At 51.4% G+C, this 16,746-nt stretch overlaps 1 protein-coding gene across 1 annotated transcript in view; it reads left to right on the top strand.

The window, feature by feature from the left end:
• adgrv1 (adhesion G protein-coupled receptor V1) overlaps nucleotides 1–16,746 on the top strand; it is a 528,099-nt gene that overhangs the window by 31,060 nt on the left and 480,293 nt on the right. The window contains exons 3-4 of the mRNA XM_073066702.1: nucleotides 9,156–9,305; nucleotides 14,277–14,372. Of these exons, the coding sequence (XP_072922803.1) occupies nucleotides 9,156–9,305; nucleotides 14,277–14,372 (246 nt within the window). The remainder of the gene's footprint in view (nucleotides 1–9,155; nucleotides 9,306–14,276; nucleotides 14,373–16,746) is intronic.

Below are 16,746 nucleotides of genomic sequence, written 5' to 3'. Positions count from 1 at the left end.
TGGGGAGGGTGAGGTGGTCAGGGTCAGAGTGTGTGAGTTGGGGAGGGTGAGGTGGTCAGGGTGAGAGTGTGTGAGTTGGGGGGGTGAGGTGGTCAGGGTGAGAGTGTGTCTGTGAGTTGGGGAGGGTGAGGTGGTCAGGGTGAGAGTGTGTGAGTTGGGGAGGGTGAGGTGGTCAGGGTGAGAGTGTGTCTGTGAGTTGGGGAGGGTGAGGTGGTCAGGGTCAGAGTGTGTGAGTTGGGGAGGGTGAGGTGGTCAGGGTGAGAGTGTGTGAGTTGGGGAGGGTGAGGTGGTCAGGGTGAGAGTGTGTGAGTTGGGGAGGGTGAGGTGGTCAGGGTCAGAGTGTGTGAGTTGGGGAGGGTGAAGTGGTCAGGGTCAGAGTGTATCTGTGAGTGGGGGGGGTGAGGTGGTCAGGGTGAGAGTGTGTGAGTTGGAGAGGGTGAGGTGGTCAGGGTGAGAGTGTGTGAGTTGGGGAGGGTGAAGTGGTCAGGGTCAGAGTGTGTGAGTGGGGGGGGGTGAGGTGGTCAGGGTCAGAGTGTGTGAGTTGGGGAGGGTGAGGTGGTCAGGGTCAGAGTGTATCTGTGAGTGGGGGGGGTGAGGTGGTCAGGGTGAGAGTGTGTGAGTTGGGGAGGGTGAGGTGGTCAGGGTCAGAGTGTATCTGTGAGTGGGGGGGTGAGGTGGTCAGGGTGAGAGTGTGTCTGTGAGTGGGGGGGTGAGGTGGTCAGGGTGAGAGTGTGTGAGTTGGGGAGGGTGAGGTGGTCAGGGTCAGAGTGTATCTGTGAGTGGGGGGGTGAGGTGGTCAGGGTCAGAGTGTGTGAGTTGGGGAGGGTGAGGTGGTCAGGGTGAGAGTGTGTGAGTTGGGGAGGGTGAGGTGGTCAGGGTGAGAGTGTGTGAGTTGGGGAAGGTGAGGTGGTCAGGGTCAGAGTGTATCTGTGAGTTGGGGAGGGTGAAGTGGTCAGGGTCAGAGTGTGTGAGTTGGAGAGGGTGAGGTGGTCAGGGTCAGAGTGTGTGAGTTGGGGAAGGTGAGGTGGTCAGGGTCAGAGTGTATCTGTGAGTTGGGGAGGGTGAGGTGGTCAGGGTCAGAGTGTGTGAGTTGGGGGGGTGAGGTGGTCAGGGTCAGAGTGTGTGAGTTGGGGAGGGTGAGGTGGTCAGGGTCAGAGTGTATCTGTGAGTGGGGGGGGTGAGGTGGTCAGGGTCAGAGTGTGTGAGTTGGGGAGGGTGAGGTGGTCAGGGTGAGAGTGTGTGAGTTGGGGAGGGTGAGGTGGTCAGGGTCAGAGTGTGTGAGTTGGAGAGGGTGAGGTGGTCAGGGTCAGAGTGTGTGAGTTGGGGAGGGTGAGGTGGTCAGGGTGAGAGTGTGTCTGTGAGTGGGGGGGGTGAGGTGGTCAGGGTCAGAGTGTGTGAGTTGGGGAGGGTGAGGTGGTCAGGGTGAGAGTGTGTGAGTTGGGGAGGGTGAGGTGGTCAGGGTGAGAGTGTGTCTGTGAGTGGGGGGTGAGGTGGTCAGGGTCAGAGTGTGTGAGTTGGGGAGGGTGAGGTGGTCAGGGTGTGAGTGTGTCTGTGAGTTGGGGAGGAGGGTGAGGTGGTCAGGGTGAGAGTGTGTCTGTGAGTGGGGGGGGTGAGGTGGTCAGGGTGAGAGTGTGTGAGTTGGGGAGGGTGAGGTGGTCAGGGTCAGAGTGTGTGAGTTGGGGGTGGTGAGGTGGTCAGGGTCAGAGTGTGTGAGTTGGGGAGGGTGAAGTGGTCAGGGTCAGAGTGTATCTGTGAGTGGGGGGGTGAGGTGGTCAGGGTGAGAGTGTGTGAGTTGGGGAGGGTGAGGTGGTCAGGGTGAGAGTGTGTCTGTGAGTGGGGGGGTGAGGTGGTCAGGGTGAGAGTGTGTGAGTTGGGGAGGGTGAGGTGATCAGGGTCAGAGAGTATCTGTGAGTGGGGGGGGTGAGGTGGTCAGGGTCAGAGTGTGTGAGTTGGGGAGGGTGAAGTGGTCAGGGTGAGAGTGTGTGAGTTGGAGAGGGTGAGGTGGTCAGGGTCAGAGTGTGTGAGTTGGGGAGGGTGAGGTGCTCAGGGTCAGAGTGTATCTGTGAGTTGGGGGGGGTGAGGTGGTCAGGGTCAGAGTGTATCTGTGAGTGGGGGGGTGAGGTGGTCAGGGTGAGAGTGTGTGAGTTGGGGAGGGTGAGGTGGTCGGTGTGAGTGTGTGTGAGTTGGGGAGGGTGAGGTGGTCAGGGTGAGAGTGTGTGAGTTGGGGAGGGTGAGGTGGTCAGGGTGAGAGTGTATCTGTGAGTGGGGGGGTGAGGTGGTCAGGGTCAGAGTGTATCTGTGAGTTGGGGAGGGTGAGGTGGTCAGGGTGAGAGTGTATCTGTGAGTGGGGGGGTGAGGTGGTCAGGGTCAGAGTGTGTGAGTTGGGGAGGGTGAGGTGGTCAGGGTGAGAGTGTGTGAGTTGGGGAGGGTGAGGTGGTCAGGGTGAGAGTGTGTGAGTTGGGGAGGGTGAGGTGGTCAGGGTGAGAGTGTGTGAGTTGGGGAGGGTGAGGTGGTCAGGGTGAGAGTGTGTGAGTTGGGGAGGGTGAGGTGGTCAGGGTGAGAGTGTGTGAGTTGGGGAGGGTGAGGTGGTCAGGGTCAGAGTGTGTGAGTTGGGGAGGGTGAGGTGGTCAGGGTGAGAGTGTGTGAGTTGGGGAGGAGGGTGAGGTGGTCAGGGTCAGAGTGTGTGAGTTGGGGAGGGTGAGGTGGTCAGGGTGAGAGTGTGTGAGTTGGGGAGGGTGAGGTGGTCAGGGTGAGAGTGTGTGAGTTGGGGAGGGTGAGGTGGTCAGGGTGAGAGTGTATCTGTGAGTGGGGGGGTGAGGTGGTCAGGGTCAGAGTGTGTGAGTTGGGGGGGTGAGGTGGTCAGGGTGAGAGTGTGTGAGTTGGGGAGGAGGGTGAGGTGGTCAGGGTCAGAGTGTGTGAGTTGGGGAGGGTGAGGTGGTCAGGGTGAGAGTGTGTGAGTTGGGGAGGGTGAGGTGGTCAGGGTGAGAGTGTGTGAGTTGGGGAGTGTGAGGTGGTCAGGGTGAGAGTGTGTGAGTTGGGGGGGTGAGGTGGTCAGGGTGAGAGTGTGTGAGTTGGGGAGGGTGAGGTGGTCAGGGTGAGAGTGTGTGAGTTGGGGAGGGTGAGGTGGTCAGGGTGAGAGTGTGTGAGTTGGGGAGGAGGGTGAGGTGGTCAGGGTGAGAGTGTGTGAGTTGGGGAGGGTGAGGTGGTCAGGGTGAGAGTGTGTGAGTTGGGGGGGTGAGGTGGTCAGGGTGTGAGTGTGTCTGTGAGTTGGGGAGGAGGGTGAGGTGGTCAGGGTGAGAGTGTGTGAGTTGGGGAGGGTGAGGTGGTCAGGGTGAGAGTGTGTGAGTTGGGGAGGGTGAGGTGGTCAGGGTGAGAGTGTGTGAGTTGGGGAGGGTGAGGTGGTCAGGGTCAGAGTGTGTGAGTTGGGGAGGGTGAGGTGGTCGGTGTGAGTGTATCTGTGAGTGGCGGGGGTGAGGTGGTCAGGGTCAGAGTGTGTGAGTTGGGGAGGGTGAGGTGGTCAGGGTGAGAGTGTGTGAGTTGGGGAGGGTGAAGTGGTCAGGGTGAGAGTGTGTCTGTGAGTTGGAGAGGAGGGTGAGGTGGTCAGGGTGAGAGTGTGTGAGTTGGGGAGGGTGAGGTGGTCAGGGTGAGAGTGTGTGAGTTGGGGAGGGTGAGGTGGTCAGGGTGAGAGTGTGTCTGTGAGTTGGGGAGGGTGAGGTGGTCAGGGTCAGAGTGTGTCTGTGAGTTGGGGAGGGTGAGGTGGTCAGGGTGAGAGTGTATCTGTGAGTGGGGGGGTGAGGTGGTCAGGGTGAGAGTGTGTCTGTGAGTGCGGGGGTGAGGTGGTCAGGGTCAGAGTGTGTGAGTTGGGGAGGGTGAGGTGGTCAGGGTCAGAGTGTGTCTGTGAGTTGGGGAGGGTGAGGTGGTCGGTGTGAGTGTATCTGTGAGTGGCGGGGGTGAGGTGGTCAGGGTCAGAGTGTGTGAGTTGGGGAGGGTGAGGTGGTCAGGGTGAGAGTGTGTGAGTTGGGGAGGGTGAGGTGGTCAGGGTGAGAGTGTGTCTGTGAGTTGGGGAGGGTGAGGTGGTCGGTGTGAGTGTATCTGTGAGTGGCGGGGGTGAGGTGGTCAGGGTCAGAGTGTGTGAGTTGGGGAGGGTGAGGTGATCAGGGTGAGAGTGTGTGAGTTGGGGAGGGTGAGGTGGTCAGGGTGAGAGTGTGTCTGTGAGTTGGGGAGGGTGAGGTGGTCGGTGTGAGTGTATCTGTGAGTGGCGGGGGTGAGGTGGTCAGGGTGAGAGTGTATCTGTGAGTTGGGGAGGGTGAGGTGGTCAGGGTCAGAGTGTGTGAGTTGGGGAGGGTGAGGTGGTCAGGGTCAGAGTGTGTGAGTTGGGGAGGGTGAGGTGGTCAGGGTGAGAGTGTGTGAGTTGGGGGGGTGAGGTGGTCAGGGTGAGAGTGTGTCTGTGAGTTGGGGAGGGTGAGGTGGTCAGGGTGAGAGTGTGTCTGTGAGTTGGGGAGGGTGAGGTGGTCAGGGTCAGAGTGTGTGAGTTGGGGAGGGTGAGGTGGTCAGGGTGAGAGTGTGTGAGTTGGGGAGGGTGAGGTGGTCAGGGTGAGAGTGTGTGAGTTGGGGAGGGTGAGGTGGTCAGGGTCAGAGTGTGTGAGTTGGGGAGGGTGAAGTGGTCAGGGTCAGAGTGTGTGAGTTGGAGAGGGTGAGGTGGTCAGGGTGAGAGTGTGTGAGTTGGGGAGGGTGAAGTGGTCAGGGTCAGAGTGTGTGAGTGGGGGGGGGTGAGGTGGTCAGGGTCAGAGTGTGTGAGTTGGGGAGGGTGAGGTGGTCAGGGTCAGAGTGTATCTGTGAGTGGGGGGGGTGAGGTGGTCAGGGTGAGAGTGTGTGAGTTGGGGAGGGTGAGGTGGTCAGGGTCAGAGTGTGTGAGTTGGGGGGGTGAGGTGGTCAGGGTGAGAGTGTGTGAGTTGGGGGGGTGAGGTGGTCAGGGTGAGAGTGTGTGAGTTGGGGAGGGTGAGGTGGTCGGTGTGAGTGTGTCTGTGAGTTGGAGAGGGTGAAGTGGTCAGGGTCAGAGTGTGTGAGTTGGGGAGGGTGAGGTGGTCAGGGTCAGAGTGTATCTGTGAGTGGGGGGGTGAGGTGGTCAGGGTCAGAGTGTGTGAGTTGGGGAGGGTGAGGTGGTCAGGGTGAGAGTGTGTGAGTTGGGGAGGGTGAGGTGGTCAGGGTGAGAGTGTGTGAGTTGGGGAGGGTGAGGTGGTCAGGGTCAGAGTGTGTGAGTTGGGGAGGGTGAGGTGGTCAGGGTCAGAGTGTGTGAGTTGGGGGGGTGAGGTGGTCAGGGTGAGAGTGTGTGAGTTGGGGGGGTGAGGTGGTCAGGGTGAGAGTGTGTGAGTTGGGGAGGGTGAGGTGGTCAGGGTGAGAGTGTGTGAGTTGGGGAGGGTGAGGTGGTCAGGGTGAGAGTGTGTCTGTGAGTTGGGGAGGGTGAGGTGGTCAGGGTGAGAGTGTATCTGTGAGTGGGGGGGTGAGGTGGTCAGGGTCAGAGTGTGTGAGTTGGGGAGGGTGAGGTGGTCAGGGTGAGAGTGTGTGAGTTGGGGGGGTGAGGTGGTCAGGGTGAGAGTGTGTGAGTTGGGGAGGAGGGTGAGGTGGTCAGGGTGAGAGTGTGTGAGTTGGGGAGGGTGAGGTGGTCAGGGTGAGAGTGTGTGAGTTGGGGAGGGTGAGGTGGTCAGGGTCAGAGTGTGTGAGTTGGGGAGGGTGAGGTGGTCAGGGTGAGAGTGTGTGAGTTGGGGAGGGTGAGGTGGTCAGGGTGAGAGTGTGTGAGTTGGGGAGGGTGAGGTGGTCAGGGTGAGAGTGTGTGAGTTGGGGAGGGTGAAGTGGTCAGGGTGAGAGTGTGTGAGTGGGGGGGTGAGGTGGTCAGGGTGAGAGTGTGTGAGTTGGAGAGGAGGGTGAGGTGGTCAGGGTGAGAGTGTGTGAGTTGGGGAGGGTGAGGTGGTCAGGGTGAGAGTGTGTGAGTTGGGGAGGGTGAGGTGGTCAGGGTGAGAGTGTGTCTGTGAGTTGGGGAGGGTGAGGTGGTCAGGGTGAGAGTGTGTCTGTGAGTGCGGGGGTGAGGTGGTCAGGGTCAGAGTGTGTGAGTTGGGGAGGGTGAGGTGGTCAGGGTGAGAGTGTGTCTGTGAGTTGGGGAGGGTGAGGTGGTCGGTGTGAGTGTATCTGTGAGTGGCGGGGGTGAGGTGGTCAGGGTCAGAGTGTGTGAGTTGGGGAGGGTGAGGTGGTCAGGGTGAGAGTGTGTGAGTTGGGGGGGTGAGGTGGTCAGGGTGAGAGTGTGTCTGTGAGTTGGGGAGGGTGAGGTGGTCAGGGTGAGAGTGTGTGAGTTGGGGAGGGTGAGGTGGTCAGGGTGAGAGTGTGTCTGTGAGTTGGGGAGGGTGAGGTGGTCAGGGTCAGAGTGTGTGAGTTGGGGAGGGTGAGGTGGTCAGGGTGAGAGTGTGTGAGTTGGGGAGGGTGAGGTGGTCAGGGTGAGAGTGTGTGAGTTGGGGAGGGTGAGGTGGTCAGGGTCAGAGTGTGTGAGTTGGGGAGGGTGAAGTGGTCAGGGTCAGAGTGTGTGAGTTGGAGAGGGTGAGGTGGTCAGGGTGAGAGTGTGTGAGTTGGGGAGGGTGAAGTGGTCAGGGTCAGAGTGTGTGAGTGGGGGGGGGTGAGGTGGTCAGGGTCAGAGTGTGTGAGTTGGGGAGGGTGAGGTGGTCAGGGTCAGAGTGTATCTGTGAGTGGGGGGGGTGAGGTGGTCAGGGTGAGAGTGTGTGAGTTGGGGAGGGTGAGGTGGTCAGGGTCAGAGTGTATCTGTGAGTGGGGGGGTGAGGTGGTCAGGGTGAGAGTGTGTCTGTGAGTGGGGGGGTGAGGTGGTCAGGGTGAGAGTGTGTGAGTTGGGGAGGGTGAGGTGGTCAGGGTCAGAGTGTATCTGTGAGTGGGGGGGTGAGGTGGTCAGGGTCAGAGTGTGTGAGTTGGGGAGGGTGAGGTGGTCAGGGTGAGAGTGTGTGAGTTGGGGAGGGTGAGGTGGTCAGGGTGAGAGTGTGTGAGTTGGGGAGGGTGAAGTGGTCAGGGTCAGAGTGTGTGAGTTGGGGAAGGTGAGGTGGTCAGGGTCAGAGTGTATCTGTGAGTTGGGGAGGGTGAAGTGGTCAGGGTCAGAGTGTGTGAGTTGGAGAGGGTGAGGTGGTCAGGGTCAGAGTGTGTGAGTTGGGGAAGGTGAGGTGGTCAGGGTCAGAGTGTATCTGTGAGTTGGGGAGGGTGAGGTGGTCAGGGTCAGAGTGTGTGAGTTGGGGAGGGTGAGGTGGTCAGGGTCAGAGTGTATCTGTGAGTGGGGGGGGTGAGGTGGTCAGGGTCAGAGTGTGTGAGTTGGGGAGGGTGAGGTGGTCAGGGTGAGAGTGTGTGAGTTGGGGAGGGTGAGGTGGTCAGGGTCAGAGTGTGTGAGTTGGAGAGGGTGAGGTGGTCAGGGTCAGAGTGTGTGAGTTGGGGAGGGTGAGGTGGTCAGGGTGAGAGTGTGTCTGTGAGTGGGGGGGGTGAGGTGGTCAGGGTCAGAGTGTGTGAGTTGGGGAGGGTGAGGTGGTCAGGGTGAGAGTGTGTGAGTTGGGGAGGGTGAGGTGGTCAGGGTGAGAGTGTGTCTGTGAGTGGGGGGTGAGGTGGTCAGGGTCAGAGTGTGTGAGTTGGGGAGGGTGAGGTGGTCAGGGTGTGAGTGTGTCTGTGAGTTGGGGAGGAGGGTGAGGTGGTCAGGGTGAGAGTGTGTCTGTGAGTGGGGGGGGTGAGGTGGTCAGGGTCAGAGTGTGTGAGTTGGGGAGGGTGAGGTGGTCAGGGTCAGGGTGAGAGTGTGTGAGTTGGGGAGGGTGAGGTGGTCAGGGTCAGAGTGTGTGAGTTGGGGAGGGTGAGGTGGTCAGGGTCAGAGTGTGTGAGTTGGGGAGGGTGAGGTGGTCAGGGTCAGAGTGTATCTGTGAGTGGGGGGGTGAGGTGGTCAGGGTCAGAGTGTGTGAGTTGGGGAGGGTGAAGTGGTCAGGGTCAGAGTGTGTGAGTTGGGGAGGGTGAGGTGGTCAGGGTGAGAGTGTGTCTGTGAGTGGGGGGGTGAGGTGGTCAGGGTCAGAGTGTGTGAGTTGGGGAGGGTGAGGTGGTCAGGGTCAGAGTGTGTGAGTTGGGGAGGGTGAGGTGGTCAGGGTCAGAGTGTGTGAGTTGGGGAGGGTGAGGTGGTCAGGGTCAGAGTGTATCTGTGAGTGGGGGGTGAGGTGGTCAGGGTCAGAGTGTGTGAGTTGGGGAGGGTGAAGTGGTCAGGGTCAGAGTGTGTGAGTTGGGGAGGGTGAGGTGGTCAGGGTCAGAGTGTATCTGTGAGTGGGGGGGGTGAGGTGGTCAGGGTGAGAGTGTGTGAGTTGGGGAGGGTGAGGTGGTCAGGGTCAGAGTGTGTGAGTTGGGGAGGGTGAGGTGGTCAGGGTCAGAGTGTGTGAGTTGGGGAGGGTGAGGTGGTCAGGGTGAGAGTGTGTGAGTTGGGGAGGGTGAGGTGGTCAGGGTCAGAGTGTGTGAGTTGGAGAGGGTGAGGTGGTCAGGGTCAGAGTGTGTGAGTTGGGGAGGGTGAAGTGGTCAGGGTGAGAGTGTGTGAGTTGGGGAGGGTGAGGTGGTCAGGGTCAGAGTGTATCTGTGAGTTGGGGAGGGTGAGGTGGTCAGGGTCAGAGTGTATCTGTGAGTGGGGGGGGTGAGGTGGTCAGGGTCAGAGTGTGTGAGTTGTGGAGGGTGAGGTGGTCAGGGTGAGAGTGTGTCTGTGAGTTGGGGAGGGTGAAGTGGTCAGGGTCAGAGTGTATCTGAGTGGGGGGGGTGAGGTGGTCAGGGTGAGAGTGTGTCTGTGAGTTGGAGAGGAGGGTGAGGTGGTCGGGGTGTTAGTGTGTCTGTGAGTTGCGGAGGAGGGTGAGGGTTGCCGACAGGACATTCAGACGTGTCTGCTGGGTGGCAACATGTATAACACACTCTTTGTGGATGTATTTAATAACATTGTCAAACAATACTTGGAATATTAATGGCTGAGTGGAAGTTCATCTTGGTTATTGATCTATTAATTAGGGTAGCATTTCCATGACTGTTTAGAAACCTCTGAAAGGTGCCTGTAGGTATTTTTGAAACTCTGAGGTGTTTTCTCACATATTCATTGCAAGTATTTACAGCTTCAGGGGGAAGATACTGGTGATTTTGAGGCCACATCTGCTGTAGCCAGATTATTGACCACAGAAACAAATAAAACCGTGTACATTGCTGTCAAAGATGATGATTTTCCGGAAGCAGATGAATCCTTCATTTTCTCCCTTAGCCTTCAGGTAAGATTGATTTCTTTTTGAGTCCATTCTGATTATAGTATCTGTTAAAATGTTCTTCATGGTGATAAGCCATTTACACATAATGGTCACCTGCTTCAGTACCTCCTGTGCCTAATAAAGTAGCCACTGAGTGTATGTAGCCCATCCACTTCAATGTTTGTTGTGTTGTGCATCAGGGATGCTCTTCTGCACACCACTGTTGTAATGCGTGGTTATTTGAGTTACTGTCAAATCCCATCAGCTTGAAACAGTCTGGCCATTCTCCTCTGACCTCCCTCATTAGCAAGGTGTCTTCACTCACAAGGTGTACTCACTGTACATTAAGTTTCTTTGCAGCATTCTCTGTAAATTTTAGCGATTGTTGTGTGTGAAAATCCTAGATTAGCATTTTCTGAGATACTCTAATTACCCCGTCTGTCACTAACAATGATTCCCAGGTCAAAGTCTCTTAGATCACGTTTCTTTCCCATTTTGATGATTGGTCTTAACAACGACTGAACTTCTTGACCATGTCTGCATGTTTTTATACATTGAGGTGCAGACGTGTGATTAGCAGATTAAATATTTGCATTAACAAACAGGTGTGCAGGTTTTCTTAATAAAGTGGCCAATAAGTGGGTTACAGCTGCAAGAAGATTGCTGTTTCAGGTGTAATGGGTGGTATTGGTAGTGTATAGGTGAGTTTAATGCTTTAGCCTGCCAACAATCTGGATACAATTTCTCCCGTGTGACCGAGGGCTCTGCCCAAGCTGATTGCCTGCCTCTTTTCCGGGGTTACGTTTATGCCCTGGTGTCCTGGCACAGTGGGTATGCAGTCTCTATGAACGTAATGGGGAACTTCAGGAGAACAGTTGCTCCCTGGGGCTGAAATGTGTTGTTAATTATTTTAGTTTGCAACTGTAAATACAGTGGATGCTGGTTAATAGAGGACCAGCTATGGAGCCGTCCCTATTAGCTGAAGTTTCATGGAAATTAGAACACTATCAATACTGCAATAAAACCGTTTTAGTTCCTTTATCTTGTCCGAGAGGCCCTATTGAAACACCTCCCATAGGGCCTTGTTATTCCACCGAGTCTGCGGCTAAGGTTCGGAACTCGATAAAATACCTTGCTACGCTTCACAAACCCTGACAAAGAGTCAGCAAGCGTTTAGCGGCATCCTTACCGCGAATGGCTTGTTCGAAGACCTTCAATTCAGCAACAAAGGAGGGGAAGGAGGAACAAACCTCTGGTGGGTTATCCCATATCGCGGTTGCCCAAGCCAAGGCATCCCCTCGTAACAGTCCCATGATGTATGCAATCTTTGATTTATCGGAGGTGTAGGTACGTGGCTGTAGCTCAAAGACCAGAGAGCATTGTAACAGGAAGACCCGGCACCTCCCTAGGTCCCCAGAGTAGGATTCGGGCTCGGGGATGTATGGCTTTCGAGGGAACTGTGTTGCTGATCCCAGGGGCAACACATCCCGAGCAGAGTGGTTAGGGTAGGAGGGGATGGAGAAAGGGAAACGGAAGCTCAGTCCACCTGTTCACTGACCTTCCGTACATTCATGGACAGTGTCCGAAGGTTTTCCGTGACCTCTCTAAGTAGTTGGTCGTGGGCACCCAGTAGGTAGCCCCGACTGGCGAGGGCCTGTTGTACTGGAACCGTGTCCACTGGGTTCATTAAGGCTAGTTCATTCTGTTACACAAAGTGAGGCAGTGGACGAACCCAAGTGCAGAACACACCAGAGGCAGAGTTGGGAGGCATTCTGGACATAGCGAGCTTGGAATTGGTATCCAGGGGCGATGCTAGACTTAGAACTGGCAGTCCTAAGAACCATGAAACAAGGTTACTCACACCAGAGTCGACCAACAAACTGGCAGCTCCTTGTTGTGATCACAGGGTCTTTATCCTGCATTTTCTGATGCAAAGCAGGTGTGTGTGAGTGGAACGTGGGAATGATTGGAAACTAAACGAGGGGATTGAGGCCCAATTCCTGAGGTAAATTACAAGGTGTGGGATTGCCAGAAGGGACCATGACATAACCCTGGTATTTTCTGAAGCAGGGACATGTTCGGCACAACTTTGTGGGCCGAAGGGCCTGTATTGTGCTGTAGGTTTTCTATGTTTCCTAGTAGTTATCAATGGAGGAATTCATCTGTCGTGTTCTTTTGATTGACTGTAAATGAACATAATCAGCATAGACATATTGGCAGATAAAGGACTGCCTCCATATAATGCTTTGGACAATTGCATCCTCTGAATTTTCATTTTCATTGTAACACTAAAGATGTCTTCAAATTCGTCATAGTTCCTAACTTGCCGAAGTAGTGAAATTGTCTCATTTTCACTCCCGGCCTTTTCTGGCGTATCCAAGCCTGAATGCTTAAAACTGCAGTGAGTAAAGTTGTTCTAAATTGTTTTCCTGCTGTTTTTCTTGCCCGGTATCAGTGACAAAAATCACTGTTTTTTGAACACAAACATGCGCAACTGCCATTAGTTAGAAACTGTTTGGCAACATTCTCTTGTGCCAATTAAGTACCATAATGTGCCAAATAAACAAAGGGAATCCCTGTTTTTTTCCGATTAGCTTTTGTTCTTTAAGAGTTGTCCCATAAAAGGGGCTGTCCCGATCAACCGATTGCCCAATTAACCAGAATCCTGTGTACATGTAAATGTATGTGGGAAATAAGGTTGCTCCTTGAATCTTGTAACAACCCCGGTCATCATAAAATTGTTGGCAGCAGTAATCACATCAGGAAAATTATTTTTCATGAGATTAGTTATGGTAGTTTTGGAAGTACAATGAGGACATGAATGGAAATCCTGTTTCAAAGTTGAGTATACATGAAACAATGCCTTCTTCTTCTTAAACCCACCCCTTCCACTTGGGCATAGGGAGCCAACAGCAGTCTGGGGCCACTTGGAAATTGATCAAGTCTGTACCTTCTGACATCTTCTAGGTTAAGATCTTTCCTTTCCCAGGATTGAGGTCTTTGGAGCTTCTGTAGCCCTGGGTTTTTATGCGATAGAGTTGCTAGCCTCATGTCCAACCCTGCTCCTTTCAGAGCTGATCTTAGGACTGTCGATGGCGGAGTTAAACACAAGCCCTTGTGTATCATCAGTGTTAACCGGCCTATTGCGGTTGTATCGGCTTTTTCCAGTGTTGTCATAGTCATAGAGTCACGGAGTCACACAGAAAGTACGTGAGAATAAAAAGAAGCTCAATTTATATTAGAGGTCTAAATCTGATTTAAATTGTAACTGCAGGTATTTCAAGGCATAGATGAAATTATTCATAATTAAATTTAAATGATGTGTGTTCATAGTGAGATGCTAAGTAGGTTGCTATGGAAACTGTTTGGAGTGGATGGTATGAAGTTCAGGCTTTGGATCAAATGACTATGAATTACAAACTATAGAGCCTCTATTTGTCATGGGGCTTCAGAAAACAAAATCGGTGAAGCCAATATAATGGCTTTAATATTTTATAGAGTTCAGAATATTTTAAAAGGATCAAACCATTTTGTGGGTCTTATTTTGACAATCAAATTAATTACTTGGCTTGTACCCATTTAATATGCATGAAAACATTTTCCTGGGGATATTTCTTGCATTTGAGGTGTTCATCTATGTTTAAAAGTTGTTTATAAGAAAGTTTGTATTCCTTGTTTGTCTTGTTTAAAACCAAGTTCTTGTGCCCAAGTGTGGCAGCCACACATTAACAATGTTTCAATGGAATTTATGTGGACTTTTACAAGTGTGTTATAATTCCTGTGATGGTCTCATCAGCCTGATAATTTCTTCTAGGAAGTTATAACATGAATTCAGTTAGAAATTACTATCAATTAAAAGTATCGGCTTGCTACACTTGTCCTAGATTTCATATTGTTTTTCAGAGGCATAACATTCCAAATATTTTTTACCCAAATGTAATTAATTTATTTTCTGCTGTTCACTAGGGAAACATTTCTAATTTGTGAGAACTGGTAATGTATTACAGCATACAAAATGCTTTTTCTTCACTTGTTTTCAAAGTGAGAGAATCATTAAAAATGTAATACCTTTTGTATTATGACAAGTTTTTAAAAATCATAATTGTTATATTACACTGATATATAAAAGAAAAGGGATGTATTTATCTTCCCAGAACCATTCAATTTGCTGCGTGAAATGGGTTGCAGAGACCTTTGACCAGGGCCTAGGAAGAGAATTCAGCTTTTTAACATTTAAGTCAAAAGATAACGTATAAAGGCACTGGACTGAAAGGATACTCATTTTCAAACAGAATTGCATACTTCATACTTGGTTTCTTATTGCCATGGTGTCTTAAACAGATTGTCAAATCATGATAAATGTGTTTCAAAAGACCTCCATATTAACAGGGGTCCCAATGTAGCTAGGTGCCCAAAGAACTTCCTTTCTGGAGATGTTTTAGCTGATGAAAAATAATAAAGTTTTGAACAAAAAATATTCTCTTTATTTTTACAATACTATTAAGAAAAGATGCATCAAAACATTTCTGGCAACCATATTTTTAGCTTGGTTAGACCCGAAATTTGCTGTAGATTAGTTGGGATATGAAATATTTTTCAACCAGAAACAGTTATAATCCCTCTCGTTGGAAATGTAATATTCATTTGTTACACCATAATTTAGCACATAATTAAAAACGTGTAAAATACAACTGTCTCCATGAAAGTTCCTCAAGAGAGCCAGTCCAACAGGAATTATGCACAGTTCCTATGTCACCTATAAGGAGTCTGTATGTCCTCCCTGTGGACTGTGTGGATTTCCTCTCGTTGGAGCTCCAGATTCCTTCCACAATCGAAAGTTAGTAGGCTAATTGGTTGTTGTAAATTGTCCTGTGATTAGGCTAGGGCTAAATCAAGGGGTTGCTAAACGACATGGCTCAATGGGCCCGTGGTGCCTACTCAGCTCTGCATCTCAATAAATAAATAAATAACTTAAACCCGTATCTTTCTCTTTAGGGAACCTTTTCTGACGTTATGCTTGGAATGCCCAGTATTGCCAGGATAACCATTCTGTCAAATGATAATGCCTTTGGAATTATTTCTTTCAACATGGTATGTACCTTTTTATGTCTCTGTAAATGTTGGCATTCTTTTGCTTGTAAATATTAGGACAGGTTAATGGATAGAGAATTTATGGCCCTGAGTTTTCAAAGTTTAATCTGTGTAAGAGAGGCATTCTACCATTAGCCTGGCTTTGAAGGATTTCTGTTAGTGGTATCCAAATGAGGTGCATAATTAATTAAAACAAATAAACTGGGCTTAGCTTACAGGAAAGTAACATGATAATTAAAAACTTGGGCGTTCATCCAGTGTACAAAAGACACAAACTGTGCAAGAACAAAAAAAGAATTAACTACAATAGATGAGTAAATAATAAATATTGAGAACATGAGACATAGAGCCCTTAAAGGTGAGTCCATGGGATGTAGGAATGTTTCAATAATGGGGCGAGTGAAGTTATCCCCCTTTGGTTTAAGAGCCTAATTGTTGAGGGGTAATAATTCTTCCTGAACCTGGTAGTGTGAGTCCTCAGGCTTCTGGACCACCTTCCTAATGGCAGCAGCAAGAAGAGAACGAGTCCTTGGGTAGTGGGGATCCCTGATGATGGATGCTGTTTTCCTGCTACATTTCATGTAGGTCTGCTCAATGGTTAGAATGGTTTTACCTGAATTGAACTGGGCTGTTTTCACTACTTTTTGCAGGACTTTCCATTCAGTGTGTTGGATGTTAACCCAAATGGTGCATTTCATGGTTTATTTTGATGTATGTGTGATAAATACCCGAATCTGAATCTGAATCCACTGCTACTATATCACGAGAAGGCTTTTATTCCTGAATCTCCTGTTGACTTGGAGGGCATGTAGTATATTCCAGCAAAGTGATTGTCTTTTTAAAAAATTCTAAGCTCTACCCATATGGCCTTACTTCTCAAAATACCACCACTCATTATGGTAGTGATGACTTTCTTTATCGACAATGCAACGCTCCTTCCTCTCTCTAGCATACCTGATCCTTTAATACCTTGGAATTGTCAGCCCTTCTTGCAACCGTGTCTCAGCAAGAAAATCAAATCAAGTTTAATTATCATTCAACTATACATGTCTTGCCTTGTCCATACTACACCAACCGCCGCCACTGGGCTATAAACGTGCAGGAGCAGTATGTGGTTAAGTGCCTTGCTCAAGGATACACACGCGGCCTCGGCTGAGGCTCAAACTAACGACCTTCAGATCGCCAGTACAAAGCCTTTAACTACTTGGCCACGCACCAACACTGCCAAATGAGAAAAATGTTCTTCTGGGCCCAAGATACAATACGTATGCGTTCAAAAACAGCACATTAAACATAGTGAGAAAGGAACTACATATTCATGCAAGAAAACGCATATATTGTCCAAATCCTTAGCGACTTAGCCTGCAAATTGATGCTATGGTTCATGGCAATCCAGCCTGTCATTCCACCGATTAAACACTAGGGGCAGCACTGATAGGAGAGGCCAGCCCCCAACTGAGCACAGACACCATGTTACACCTCCTCAGGTGTCTCCTCATCTAAACTGCAGCAGCAGGCAAGGCCACTGCTGGAGGCCTAATCCTCACGACAACTGAGGCTATGCTGCTGCCTCGCCACCTGTTGCATCACCAAGCCAGGGAAGCAGGCCTGCTGCCTGTCCAACAAGGTCTTGTGATCGCAAGAGAAATGACCAAGACAGTCGCTCACGATTATATCGTGCACCGCTTTTGTGAACCAACTCTGATACCCTCAGATAGCAGGCAGTAACACGGTCTGCTCCTTGGTCAGCTCCTCTGAACCTAATCTTGCTCCTCAGACACACCAGCCATCTTCTCCTCCGTTGTCTTGGCTGGCTTCTCCTTCTCCGACCCACTGGCAGGCTCCTCCAATCAATGAGCAGCTCACTGATGTGGTAGAGCTGTTATACCTATAGTTCTTGGAGTCCAGTATAGTCTTATGATCACAAGAACACATTTAACAAAGGAAAGAAGACCCTTATTTGGCCCCGGAGAGGCTGCTATGATGGAACATGCTGCCATCTTACTCAATCTTGCCACCATCCAAATTTTGTTAATCTGATCAATACTTCCAGTACAGTCAGGCCCCCTGCACTAAAATAGAAGCAATTTAACATTCTATTTGCACTTTGAATGCAGATAGTGCAGCAGGTTTGCATAGTGGTTAGCACATTACTGTGCCAGCATCAGTAACCTGGGTTCAATTCCCGCCACTGTCTTTAAGTAGCTTGGATGTTTTCCCCATGACCACATGCTTCCTCGGGGTGCCCCATTTCCTCCCACGTTCCAAAGATGTACAGGTAGAGTTAGTAAGTTGTGGGCATGCTATGTTGACTCTGGAAGCATGGCAATACTTGTGAGCTGTCCCCAACACATCCTTAGAAGGTGTTGGTCAT

This window comes from Hemitrygon akajei, chromosome 2, assembly GCF_048418815.1.
Source record: "Hemitrygon akajei chromosome 2, sHemAka1.3, whole genome shotgun sequence".
In the NCBI taxonomy this organism is placed as follows: Eukaryota; Metazoa; Chordata; class Chondrichthyes; order Myliobatiformes; family Dasyatidae; genus Hemitrygon; species Hemitrygon akajei.
The sequence above is the reverse complement of the archived record's forward strand: the minus strand, read 5'-3'. Positions and strand labels throughout refer to the sequence as shown.